Raw genomic sequence first — 13043 nt, forward strand, 5'->3', positions numbered from 1 at the left:
TCCGCCTGTTTTTAAAGGGTTATATAACATATAGAGAAACATATGTCTGCATGTCTGTGTGAATATAAAACTGTGTACAGTACTAGCAGGCTGTTTAAAGACTAACTTCGTGCAGCCCTCCAGAACAGCGGGTGGCACTAATGTTTCATTTTAGTGTCTTTGTGTAACTGAAACACAGAGAGAAAAGAAAAGAAAAAAAGTAGGAGGGCTGCACAAGTTTGAGATCTGAGCACAGAGATAATTCACAGCAGGTAAGTAAACTTACCAGAGCTTTAGTTCTTTTCCTCTTTGCAGTTGTGTGAGTAAGTCAACGCTGGGTTTTTGCTGCCTTTTACTGGAGAGTTGCGCTGAAGAGTCTGCAGCATGCACTCCGTTATACCTACTGCAGGCATCCAAACGTTTAACTGGGAAAAGTTTGTATAATAATAACATGGCACAGCATGTATTGAGAAAAATAGTAATAAAGTTCCCACTATAAACCCCTGTTTGCTTTCAAAAACGAATATAAGCAAAACTGTTGCTCATAAATCATTTTTTACGATGACCTCAGATCAGCCTGCACAACATTCGCCTTTTGGTGCCTGTTTTGTCAAATTTAATGCGAATCCATGTTCCATATTTACTGTTTACTGCATCTACCCTCACATTTCTTAATGTTAACGAATGTTTTCATCTAAAGTATGAATAAACACATGATTTACAGCAGTTAGATGCTCAACAGCTTCCACACTGATCATAGAAGATACAGCAAAGTCTTGAACCCCTCCTCATTCTTCATATTATGCTTCCAAAGAGTTATTCTTGTACTTTTTAAAAGTTCTCTTGAGCAATAGTTCTTTCGGGTCTTTCAGAGCTTTTTCTTTGGACAATTTGCTGCTTTTTACTCGTTTTTATGAGGAATGTTTTTGTTTGTCAAGCCACTTAACGTGAATCACTCAAGCATAAAAAGGACACTACTACTACTACTACTGTACTACTGCTTCATGAACCAGTAGTAACAAAGAGCCAACTTTAAATAGTATCTTTACAAACTTTGTTACTGACAGACTGTCACAAAAAACACAATTTGTCCCTGTTTGTTTAGCTGAATCTACAAAAATGCCAAAGATAACACAGTTTAATAGCTATAAAATAGAATAGTATTTTTACAGAGCTACTAGCCAAAAACTTGGCATAGCTCACCATGGTGTGCGGTATTTTCTTTTAAAAAGAATTTTAAAAACTGGACAAGTGGACAGACTTTTAGGTCTGTCACATCATCTATTTACAGCAGAGGAATGATATCTGGATGTCATGTCTTAAGACTTAAGTAATATGGAAAAAATCCAACATGACCTGACACATTACCAGAGTGCTGGATCTGGCCTTTTAGCTGATCCATTTACTGTTCATCGAACCCTCATCAGAAATGGACTCAGTGGGAAGGGTGGGTGTAATTTTTTTGCATGGCAATGATCCCAAATACACTGCAAATGCATTAAAAGAATACCTGGATAGAAAAACATAAAATGGAACACTATCAGTCATGGATTGGCCTCCCCAGAGCCCGGACTTCAACATTATTGAAGCAGTGCGCGATCATCTTGACAGAGAACAGGACAGAAAGCAGCCAATGTCCAAAGAAGAGCTTTGAATGTCCTTAAAGAAGCTTGGAGAACTATTCCTGAAGTCTACCTAAAAAAAAAATGACATGAAAAGTTGTTTAAGAGAATTCAGGATGTGTTGAAGAATAAAGACGGTCATACCAAATATTAATTTTCAAGCTGGTATCAACTGACAAAGGTCCTACTTTTTTAGCTGATCTTGTGGCCTCAATGTTACAGTTGAATTATCACTCAGCAAATTTGGCTTCAAGCAGAATTTAGCATTTATAAACTAAACACGCGACCCAGACACCGAGCTATAAATCCAGCTATAAATCGTTTTAAATTTATTTGTTACCCATACTCCATATGTATGTTTTGATTTGAGGGATAACTTTCAAACAAAGCTTGCAGGCAGACTCAAAAGTTTTCTCATGAAAGTGTTTACATTTATCAAAAAGGTGTATTAAAAATATAAATGAGTTGATAACTCAATGGATTGTTTTGATTTCTGAGCTCAGCGCTCAGATGGAAATGCAGCTCCCACCTCACGAGGGAGGCGAGCTGTCTGTGGTCGACATGCACACGGGTGGAGAGCCTTTGCGGATCATCCTCAGTGGCTACCCAGACATCAAAGGCGACAGCGTGCTTTCCAAACGTCGCTACGTCCGGGAACATCTCGACCACCTCAGGAGGGTGCTGATGTATGAACCGCGAGGACACTACGACATGTACGGGGCCCTGATCGTGGACAGCGAGTTACCCGAGGCAGACCTGGCGGTGCTGTTCATGCACAATGAGGGCTACAGCACCATGTGCGGCCACGCCGTCATCGCACTGGGACGCTTCGCTGTGGACTACAAACTAGTGAAAGAGCCGAAGTCGCCAGAGACACAAGTGAACATCCACTGTCCCTGTGGCCTGGTGAAGGCCTTCGTTGAGTACTCTGAGGGGAAAACAGGAGGAGTGAGGTTTCTCAGCGTGCCAGCGTTTGCATTTGCTACAGGTAGCACAAACGACTGTAATAGTTCTCAGGTATTTGAATGTTCTCCAGGCCTAATTAAATATTTTTTACCAGATGTGACAGTGTCGGTGGAGGGGTTTGGTGAAGTAACGGTTGACATCAGCTACGGAGGAGCCTTTTATGCCTTTGTGAATGCCCAGAGGTTTGGTCTGGATGTGTCCAAGTCCAGGACTCGGGATCTTGTCGATGCAGCCACAGCTGTGACCAGAGCTGTCAAATCTCAGGTGATCAGCTGACAGGAAATTAAAAAAACTGAGCAATATTACATAGACAGTGAGAATATCGCTTGCTAAATTTCTAGTAATCTAAAAGTCTATATAATCCATGCTTTAATTTAAAAAGGGGAAAAAGTAAGCCTGATCTTATATAGAGCTGCTTTGAATTGGTAGCTTCTTTTTTTATTCATTACATCTGCTTTTAGGGTGTTGTCGAATTATGGCTCAAATGTATGCACAGGATATTTTTAGAGGCCACAAGAAACATCTGGTAGTACTTATATGGGATGCAGTGCATGCCTGTAGAGCTTATAGCAAAAAATCTGAGCATTACATGACCTCTCAGCTTGATGTCATCCAAAAGTATCTGGACACGATGCTCCCAACCATATTCCACAGTGTGAACTGATTTCTTTTTCTCCCTTATTCTTATTGTCCTTTAGGTGAAGTTGCATCATCCAGCCAGCGATGATCTGGCCTTCCTGTATGGCACCATCCTAACAGACGGGAAAGACGATTACTCCCCTGAACCCACCGCCAATATCTGTGTGTTTGCTGAAGCTCAGGTATGTTAGTTCCTGGATAAACCGTTGTCATTTAACACTTTTATAGGCAACATTTTTTTTGTGTTGCAACACTTATTCTTTAGCTCAGCAGTAAATTTTGAATCCCATCAAAGGTTTTAATGAAAAATAGCTACAAAAATGAGAGTTGAACTCATGTCAGGGACTTTATCACGATGTCAGTTTGAGGTGTGTTACCGAAGCCTGAGTGTGGGTAACGCTATAGTGAGAGGCGTCTACCACGTTTTTTTTATTAGAGTAAAACAAAAACAAAAAATAAACAAGACTAAAAGACTTTAAACTACTGACTGAAACCCTAAGCTTACCAGAAATATCTTTAAAGAGATCATAAGACAGAAGAAAGCAGCAGAGTTTGATGGAAAATGAGGAATGTACCCCTGCTGGTCATTAAAAATAATGCGGATTTAAGGCACCTTTTTTTGTTTGTTTTGTTTAGGCCCTGAAGCCACATCCAACTTTAAATAAAGCCTTTAGTCCTGTCTAACCCTGAAGTAGCTCTAAGTGTTATATTACACTTAAGCACATTTGTCTTCGAAGGGCTGCAGCTTCCAGGAAGTGCTACAGCTGGTCACGTCAATGGCAAAAAATTTAACAAGTCACATTACAATTTGGAACAGCTGTATTAGCTGAAGTTACACCCATTAATGCCAAGGAAGAGCAGCTGTGACTGTGCTCACAGCCAGCAGTTTGACAGTGCCGGAGATCGGCCTTTTACAATGAATAATGAGCAATATGTAAAGTGGTCACATCGTCTTTTATTTGTGCAGTCTGCAGAGTTTATCATAACTGAAATGGACAAACACAGCGACTGTTCAGATGAAATATGAAAGAAAAACAAGACATATTGCAAGAAAACACGTTTGGGGACATTTTTTATTTGTTGTCACTTTTTAAGTCTTTGTCCTTGCTTCCATTATTAGAATCCTCTTTGTGCTCAAGTGTTGGAATCATACAAAAGACAATAAAAGGTCTGTGTTTTGTTCATTGGTGTCACCTTAACTTCATGCAATAGGAGGTTTAAACTGTGCTTCTCAGGTAGACCGAAGCCCGACTGGTTCTGGTGTCACGGCTCGAGTAGCTCTTCAGTATCACAAAGGTCTCATCCAGCTGAACCAGACCAGGACGTTCCAGAGCGGAGCCACTGGGTCCCAGTTCACAGGAAAGGCTGTTGAGGTATCACGATTTCTATTCTCTTGTGAAATAAGGGTGATCGCCTCTTGTTCAAAGAGTGGGAAACGAAAGAAGTGCATTTTGTAAAAAGACCAAAAGAATAAGTAAATATTTAGACGTTATGGCGCAGTGGATTTACGATGTATTGAAATGTGCAGGATTAATCTAAGTTAAAAAGAACACATGTATTGTGTGTTTTGTTTCTAAACAGTAATACAGTTAATAATACTTAATCCTGAGTGTAGTGGAACATTTTGGTGCAATTTAATATAACATCGCTTTGTTTGGCTCCTCAGGTTGACAGTTTCTAAAATACTGATTTGAAATCCTGTATTTAAATGTTTTAGAGTGAAGTCACCATGAAGCAGATGCTCCGGGTTTCTCAGGTTTGGCTGTTTTAAGCCGAGGAAAAAAATTTACATCAAAACGCAGCGCGCTGATGTGTGGACTGACAGCAAACAAATCACTACTTGCTGTCAAAATTACACATTGCATATATCATCTGCAGAGGAATAGTTTTTTTTCTAGTTTCAGTCAGGTTTCAGACCTCATCACAGCACAGAGACAGCTTTAGTGAAGGTTACAAATGATCTTCTTATGGTTTCTGACAATGGACCACAAGATTTTATTACAGTAATTAGAGGATGCTGCAGGTATTAAAGGTACTGCACTGCAGCAGTTTGAATCATATCTCCAGTTTGTTTTGAGATTACAGTTTGTTCATGTAAATGGAGATTAATCTTCACACAAGTGTTAAATCAATTCAAGGCATAGCATACATTTTCACTGCTATGCAGATGATACCTAACTTTATCTGTCCATGAAGCCAGAGAACATACCAATTAATAAAACTGCAGGACCTGGATGATCTCCAATTTCCTACTTCTACAACATGGTTATTATCAGGATGTCCTGAAAAGCCTTCAGTTGATCTAAAATGCTGCAGCGAGAGTAACTACAGAGAAAGCATATTTCTCCCAGACTGTTTTCTCTACATTGGCTCCCTGTTAATTTAAAATCAAATTTAAAATCCTTCGCCTCACATACAAGATGTTGTATTATTGTAGGGTCTTTAGCTTACAATATAAAGTGCCTTGAGGTGACCGTTGTTGTGATTTGGTGCTATATAAATAAATATGAATTGAATTATTCTTTTGAATCAGCTCATCATAGAATGATCTGAAGCATTTATTGTGTTTCTGTCTTAATGCTCAGGAGACCAAGTGTGGAGACTTCAAGGCTGTAGTGGTGGAAGTTGCTGGCAGAGCTTTTTACACCGGAGTTTCACGCTTTGTGCAGGAGGCAGATGACAAGCTGACACATGGTTTCCTGCTGAAGTAAGCAAGACGTATAGGTTTTCTATACAAAAACAAATAAAATAAAAAAAGGTTATATGGTGGTTTTTAATAAGACAAAAACACATTTTATGAATAGAAAATCTTTTAGGTGACCAAGACTTGGATCTGTAATGAAGAAAATAAGACCTTGGTGGCCTGCTTTACCCGAGTAGTAAATGAAGAAATAGTTTTCCTTACCTGTTTTAAGAAAAACAAAAACTATTATACATCTTGTGAATCTTTAAATTGTCCTAAATTATATTTAATAGATTAGCAAAGTACATAACTAACTCTTAGAGACTGCGAGGAGCTCAGTCACTGGTACTCTTCCACATCCGTTGAGTTGATTCAGGCATCTGACCAAGATCCCTCCTGGGTTCCTCCTAGGTGAGGTGTTTCAGCCACGTCAAACTTCTGGGGCGGACTTGGGACATGCTGAGTGTCTCATCTGGCTTGGTAACACCTCGGCATCCCCCCCAAGGGAGTGGAAGAGGGGTTAGAGAGAGGAAGGTCTGTGTTTCTTTGCTTTGCTTAGACCCTGCCCCAGATAAGCAGTAGAAAATGGATGGATGGTTATAATTAAAGATAAAATCTGAAGAACAGCTAAAAGGAAGTGTACTGCCATTCAGATATCTACTAAAATATTCTTGATAGTGAACTTTGATTGTATATGATAATAAACATAAATAACTATGTTATCATGTATGACTGAATGTAAAAAGGGATTTTTGCTTTGATTTGAGGTGTACATTAAATGGAGTGTACATTAAATGTTGTGTTGCATTTACTGACCACTAGATGGAGCCACAATGCTGGTTACCTTTAGAGTTTAAAATTCAGCCACATAAAAAAGATGCTTCCACTTCCTGTTCAAGGTTTTTAGTAGCGATAAACAACTTTAAAACCAATGCTGCGTGAAAGTGCATGTGTTGAAAAACTAAATAATCAAACTCATCAGTAGTTTTCTCCCATTTATTATCTTTAGGTCATTGTACAATGGAAGGCAGTTTAAATTATAAAAGTTTGGTGGAGGTGTCGGCTGGATGGAGTCACAAGGCTGAAGGGGGAACGTCGCACGTCCACATGTGATGTTTTCTACAAGAATGAAAACAACACATGTGGAGCAGATTTTTTTTCTGCCCTTTCATTTGATGCAGTGTAAATCCAGCCAGCATGGAGCAAACATTTCATCTATTCAAATAATAAAAAACATTTAAGGAGGGCACTCTCTTCAAAGGGGAAAGACAAGTGTATTGCATTAATTGTTGGTTTCAATGGTAATTAGCATTATGAATTCCTATGTGCATGTGTAACAAGCACACACCCTTGTATACTATAGATGTATGTAATGTATGACACGAGTGTCCACACACCTGTTAAGAATTGCAGATCAGGCCAAGGCCTTTGAGAGTACCCACTTAACAAAAAAACAAAACAAAACAAAATCAGAGATAAGGCCAGCTCGTAACAGGAAAATGTTCAAATAAAAACATACAGTGATCAGATTTATATATATATGTGATGCACGTCAAAAAAAGGTGAATACAAAAAAAAAAAAAAAGACCCTCAGCTGTGTCACTTGCAATTAAAACCACATCCGTCTATACAACACAGTCTCTCAGTCCTGTGATGGCTGTGACTGCAAGAGAACGGCAGCATCAAGAGGAAGCTTAGGTCTAGTCTTTCTCCAGAAATGATCTCTCGGAAAATCCAGGCAGGTGAAAGCAGCGCACCTCAGTCTGTACAAAATGGCCCCATTTAGAGGAATAGTCCTCCTGCTTTGATCGAGCTTCCAGCCTCGGAAACACTCGACCGGATGCACATTTCACTCTGTGCATAGATTCACGTACAAAAACGGCACAGAACGGATCCTGTCAAAACACCCGTGAAAACCTTTCTCCAGCATGACTTAAAACACTTCTTTTCCTCCCTCTTGTTTGGTCCAAGAGTATCAACCTTTGGCTTCTGCTCTATTTCTTATCAAAATCTTAGAGGATGAGAGGTCTAATCATGTTGTGCTGTGTGTGGCCCTGCTGCGATGACGCAATGCTGTGGTTCACCCGAGCCGAGGTGGGTGGGAGTGGAGGAGGGTGAAGAGGAATGTGGATGTCAGTTCGCCCCAGAGGGAGGCTGATGATGATGAGCAGGGGGTTGCGAGTGATCGAGCCCATTTAGAAGTTCAGCTTTGTGACTGGTCGCTCCCTGCCCGAATCTGTGTTCTGGTTGTTGATCCGCTTGCGGTTACGTTTCATCTTGGACAAGTCCTTGTCGAAGACCTCGCCCGACCGCAGCGCTGACACGAGGTCATCAAACTCACCGCCATCCTCCTCTCCGTTCGCTTTTGCTTTCCGGGCCTTTCGCTCCTTCTCCCTCTGCTCACGTAGCTGGGGACACAAATGAAAACTGTTATTTAAATATCTGAAGAGGTAAGAGGATAAATGCATTATTAGCTTTGCTTAGATACGGGAATCTGAGCCCTCCTGGTTTTTATTTATTTATAACTCAGAGAAGCAGTCACGTAATAACATCCAATTTGACTAGATAATATCAATGCACTGTATAATGCAATGAGCTGTAGAAGAGTTAGTGGGCAGATGCTGGCACCTTTGATCAAAGGTTAGGAAGCCATTTTCAGCTCTAATCTAATCAGATCTAATGAGCTGCACAGATGTGAGTCATACAGATCTTCTCACGTAGGACAGAAAACAGATCAAATATATTTCCTATGGCTGTGTAACTTTTGCTAAATGAAGGCATTGTAGTATTGAATAAGTTAAAGGTGCTAAATAAGTGTTTAATAGCAGCTATAGCTCTACTAAGAATCTCAGGGAATAAAAAGAGATCAATTGCATACCTGAGCTTCTATTTTGGCCCTGCGTTCCTCCTCTTCCTTTCGTTTTCGTATGTTCTCGTTCTCCTGCTGAGCCTCTGTGAACGATTGCAGGAACTGGTCGAAGATGCCAAAGAACTCATCTGGCTGCATCTTACTGGCATCCTCACCAAAGTGCTTTACTGCCCTCAGGAACTGCGGGACCAAAGAGAAGAGGAGGGGGCACACGGGATTAGATTTACAGCAGGATGCAGCAGAACCGCGTTTTATTCCATCTTTGACTGCTTTACAGGAGAGTCATTAGGCCCCAGCTCTTTGAAACCAGAGCAGGGCAGGAGTGGTCGGGCTTTGAAGCCCGTGTTCATTCAGATCTCACCGGCTACTGATTGCAGCTGAGGTCAGAGACTGGAGCCAGAGCTCAAATTAAGACAATGTGCTTGTTGGGTGTTTTTCACAATAAAATTAAAAAAAAAAAAAAATAGAGAACATACAGATGCAAGATCATGCTGGGAAGATATGGCTTCAAAAAAAATGTGACCGCTAACAGCAGTCCTGGCATAGACAGGGAAACTATGAGCTGAAGCAAAGATGCTGAAGTTTGTTTTTTTTTTTCAACTTCCTCACAGCAACAATCAACAAGCACTATTTCACAGTCACCTTTTTCTTCTTCCACTTTGTTTATATGCACAGAGCTGATGCAGTGACCCACTTAGAGGGTCACCAGGTTATCTGGCTCCCAGTCGTGAGTACAGAGGGCCGCTGTAAACACTCAAATATTTAACCGTGGGATACTGTAAATGATTAACAGCAACTAATGGTTCCCATGTTACCAGCTGAGTCCTCATGTCAATATGGCACACACTGTGGGACATATAAAAATAATAAAGAAAAAACACCTCTTCCTGCCATTCAGGAAGACAGACACATAAATCCAGTGTTAGCGTGTCAAACTGCCCTTTGAAATGTGAACATGTTCAGGTTTCTGCTGGTAGTGGAGTTTAGTCCCCATAAAATCCACATTTGCTTCTTCTTCGTTTGCTTCAATGCAGTGGTTCTGTTTGCACAACATAAAGTGAGATCTTAAAGTTGGCAGGTGTAATCTGATATCCACAGTGTGAAATAATATTAAAGCCTATGTTCCTGTTTGCACTCTTGGCCCTCACACATGGCAACAAGCAGGCCGCACAATAAAGTGTCGGTGGCACTGCAGCAGGAAGCTGAAACGCTTCTTCTGCTGGTCGCTTTCCTAGAAAGGTCCCTGGCGGGGTCAGTAAGGCTTGTAGAAACAGCTGCATGGAGAGGAAATGGGATGCAAGCTTTCAGCGCCTGTGTCTGCAGGCGACTGCGACGCTGTCCGGTCTGCTCAAACGCACGTGCACACCCTCGGGTTTTCTGGAGAAACCACGCAGGCCGAATGACTCACCAGTTCTTTGGCCTCGATGAGAGAGTCCTCGACATCAGTGAAGCTGAAGCTGGCCACGGTGATGAACTGGCTCACCACCGACACAAACTTGTCACCCGGCTCCTGCGGCCCTTTCTTCTGGTATTCCAGTTCCTTCAAGTGGAAATCAAAAGGAGTAATTAGAAAGAGAACATAAAGAAGAGCTCTGCTGAGTTTGCAAAACAAAGTATGAAACGCCTGATAAATATCCATGACTCACGCTCTCTACACTTTTTAATCCACTGCGCAGGTTGCCGATATCTTTTTCCAGCTCCGTCATACTGCGTGGAAGAAAGAAAGGTCATCACCATTCACTTAAAAAGGAAGTAGCTGAAAATTAGGTTCCCCAAGGCAGATGATTCACCCTTTATAGAAAACTCTCTTTTTATATGCCAACAATTGAACCACAATTGTTGGCATATTTTACAAACAAAAATTAGGAAAACACTTGGGAATCACTGCTCCCGGCCTTTACTTACTTGACTTTGGCTGCCTCTGAGACACTCGGCAGGTCCTCCTGGAACTTCAGGACTTTGGGATATTTCTTCTCCAGGATGGTGATCAGATAGTGCAGCAGAGTAATGTTTCTGCAAACACACAGCAAAATGTGTCAAATGTGCAATACAGGGCTTTCATGATGGACTTTCAGATATGAATATCCACATGAAATTTCATCACTATAATATTCCCAGATGTGACTTTTATACACCGCATGCCATTCTTGCTACTGCTGCCTGCAAAGTTTTAATACCACTGTTGAAAAATGTTCTTACTTGTCGATACTGGATTTAGTATCCGCGATCTTGTTGAGTGAAGACACCTTGAAGCCATAAGCATTGCCCCTTTGACCTTTGTTCATATAGTTTCCAAATGCCAGCACCACCTCCAACAGCTGCTTCAGGTTTCTGCTGTTTAAAACCTCCTTAGACGCCTTACCCAGCGCTAAAGCAGCAGGAAAATGGACAAAGTTGGAGATATAAATATGTTTGCTTGGGATAAATCATAGCAATCATATTTGAGATATCATTTTTATTGTATAAAGCACATATTTCCCACCTTCAACTTTGGGTTTGATCTCAGCTATCCTCTCTGCAAACTTCTTCTTAAAGTACAAAGACTGCAGCCTCTGCTGGTAATGGTTTATTCTGGACCGAGGATGGAAATAACGTGTCAGAGAAGAAGGAGAAAAAGATACAAATAATAAATTATAAACAGGGAAATCCACAAATGTAGACAAAAGCCACAATCATGAACATTGCGCTTAAATCGCCACACTTAATGGTGCATATAAAAGTTTTAGTTGTGGTACTGAAGCTTATTTTTGGCTGTGTTTATGATTTAAGCCTATAAAGCACAGACTGTGCACTTAATGAATACCACAGTGGCATCTGTCTTCCAGTCCAGCCTGTAAGACGACAAACTGGAAAACTACAGCGGCACTTCTTAGAGGAAACAAGACAAAACGGACTGTGTGATTCTTCCTTTACATACATTTCTACTGTTGCTATGCTGCAGGATCTCACCCACCAGCGACCTAACCTTTGCTGGTGACCACACTCCTTTCTTTTGTCTTACATGACTTTGTTTGCAAAACTGCAATAAAAGTTATTAAATTATCGGCTCACTTTCTCCAAAACAGTGTTTCACACAGACGGCTATTGTTCCCGTTAAGTAGAAAACCATGTGTCACTGGGTTTATCTACTCAGACCAAGAGGAAACAAAGACTATTGTTTGTCAGCAGATCTGAGCTGCTCTGCCCTGATGCTGTCAGCTCTGTGGTTATCAGCTGGTAAACAGTGAAATAATACGCTGCACATAAAGAGAAACTCACCTGCTCATCTCATAAAGGAAGCGGTCGGGTTTGGCCATTCGATCGAGCTCATGTTTGTGCTCCTCGAGGAGATCCACATCGCTCTTCTCTGGGACAAACTTCAGCAACTAAAGGAAAAGAAAAAGACTTTTCAATATATCGAATACTCAGACACCTCTGCTTTTTGTCGTCAGTGAACATGCCTGAATCTCTGCTTTCACTGTCTCTCGCTCCAAGGCGCATGACGTTTGCCGCTCACCTCTTAACTACTTGTGATTTAAACTGACGTGCATTAATGAAAGCACAGCTGTTTTATGTTTGCATGAAAGCCGTACCTGCTCCAGCATGTCTTTGGGAAGGTCCTCCTGTTCGTCCATGGTTAGGATGGCTCTCTTAATCTCATCATTTGAAAGCTTCAGTCTGCAGTGCACAACAGATGAGTCCATAAAGATATAGAATATAATAACATCTGCTGTGTCTGGTTTTTTGTTTTGTTTTGTTTTTTAAAATCCTGAACTGAACTTACCGTGAGAGCAGGATGTTACAGTTTTGAGCTCGACGGCCATCAATCACTGACAGCTCCTTGACTTTTTTGGAGCCCAGCGTGTCGTCTTCCGCCTCTTTCTGTTAGCACAGTGATTAAGAGGTTAGAAGGCATGAAGCTCACATTTTGTTTTAGTTACAGTCGCAGACAAACGCATAACAATTAGGACTGGATGACACATGTGCCAGCATCCCGAAGGAGAGCTTAAAACACATTTGAAAGGAGACACAGAGTGGCTGTAGAATTCACGAGAACACACAAACACGACAAGTAAAGACAGCTGACGCCAAATATATGAACAAAGAGTGACTGTAGAAACTACTGTACTGTAAGTGCACTCACCTGTTTGCTGTTATTGATCATTAAGAAGTCCTAAAATGCAGGCAAGAAGCAGGGAAGATGTAAGCACTCATTAGAATAAGTAAAGCAGTTACGTGATTGCAGCCCATAAGAACAAATGAATCATAGCTCATTCAGCACTTCAATGACAATGGATCAGCAATG

The 13043-nt window shown here is 41.0% G+C and overlaps 2 protein-coding genes across 5 annotated transcripts in view; one reads left to right on the forward strand and one right to left on the reverse strand.

Moving 5' to 3' along the window:
- Positions 1 to 127: 127 nt before the first annotated feature.
- Positions 128 to 6631, forward strand: LOC134643343 (trans-L-3-hydroxyproline dehydratase). Its single transcript, XM_063495662.1, has 7 exons — positions 128 to 251; positions 2105 to 2589; positions 2662 to 2831; positions 3266 to 3388; positions 4442 to 4579; positions 5792 to 5913; positions 6301 to 6631. The coding sequence occupies exons 2-7, from the start codon at positions 2112 to 2114 to the stop codon at positions 6302 to 6304; spliced, it is 1035 nt and encodes a 344-aa protein (XP_063351732.1). The 5' UTR covers positions 128 to 251; positions 2105 to 2111; the 3' UTR covers positions 6305 to 6631.
- Positions 6632 to 6871: 240 nt separating this feature from the next.
- Positions 6872 to 13043, reverse strand: part of LOC134642963 (disheveled-associated activator of morphogenesis 1-like) — a 43249-nt gene continuing 37077 nt past the window's right edge. For 3 of the 4 annotated variants that reach the window (XM_063495096.1, XM_063495098.1, XM_063495097.1), the window contains exons 16-26: positions 12882 to 12911; positions 12522 to 12619; positions 12331 to 12415; positions 12017 to 12123; positions 11241 to 11329; positions 10958 to 11126; positions 10664 to 10771; positions 10405 to 10465; positions 10167 to 10298; positions 8768 to 8938; positions 6872 to 8297 (exon numbers count right to left, since the gene is read on the reverse strand). In XM_063495096.1, the coding sequence (XP_063351166.1) occupies positions 8085 to 8297; positions 8768 to 8938; positions 10167 to 10298; positions 10405 to 10465; positions 10664 to 10771; positions 10958 to 11126; positions 11241 to 11329; positions 12017 to 12123; positions 12331 to 12415; positions 12522 to 12619; positions 12882 to 12911 (1263 nt within the window). In that variant the 3' untranslated portion in view covers positions 6872 to 8084. The remainder of the gene's footprint in view (positions 8298 to 8767; positions 8939 to 10166; positions 10299 to 10404; positions 10466 to 10663; positions 10772 to 10957; positions 11127 to 11240; positions 11330 to 12016; positions 12124 to 12330; positions 12416 to 12521; positions 12620 to 12881; positions 12912 to 13043) is intronic. The other variant, XM_063495099.1, reaches the window with a different exon arrangement.

The sequence above is a fragment of the Pelmatolapia mariae genome, linkage group LG15 (assembly GCF_036321145.2).
Source record: "Pelmatolapia mariae isolate MD_Pm_ZW linkage group LG15, Pm_UMD_F_2, whole genome shotgun sequence".
In the NCBI taxonomy this organism is placed as follows: Eukaryota; Metazoa; Chordata; class Actinopteri; order Cichliformes; family Cichlidae; genus Pelmatolapia; species Pelmatolapia mariae.

Bases quoted from the DNA above. Each gene is read 5' to 3' on its own strand.
- LOC134643343 (XM_063495662.1), top strand. From the start codon at position 2,112: ATGGAAATGCAGCTCCCACCTCACGAGGGAGGCGAGCTGTCTGTGGTC. The intron at 2,590-2,661 runs GTAGCACAAACG...ATTTTTTACCAG, and splicing joins AGCGTTTGCATTTGCTACAG to ATGTGACAGTGTCGGTGGAG. The intron at 3,389-4,441 runs GTATGTTAGTTC...TGTGCTTCTCAG, and splicing joins GTGTGTTTGCTGAAGCTCAG to GTAGACCGAAGCCCGACTGG.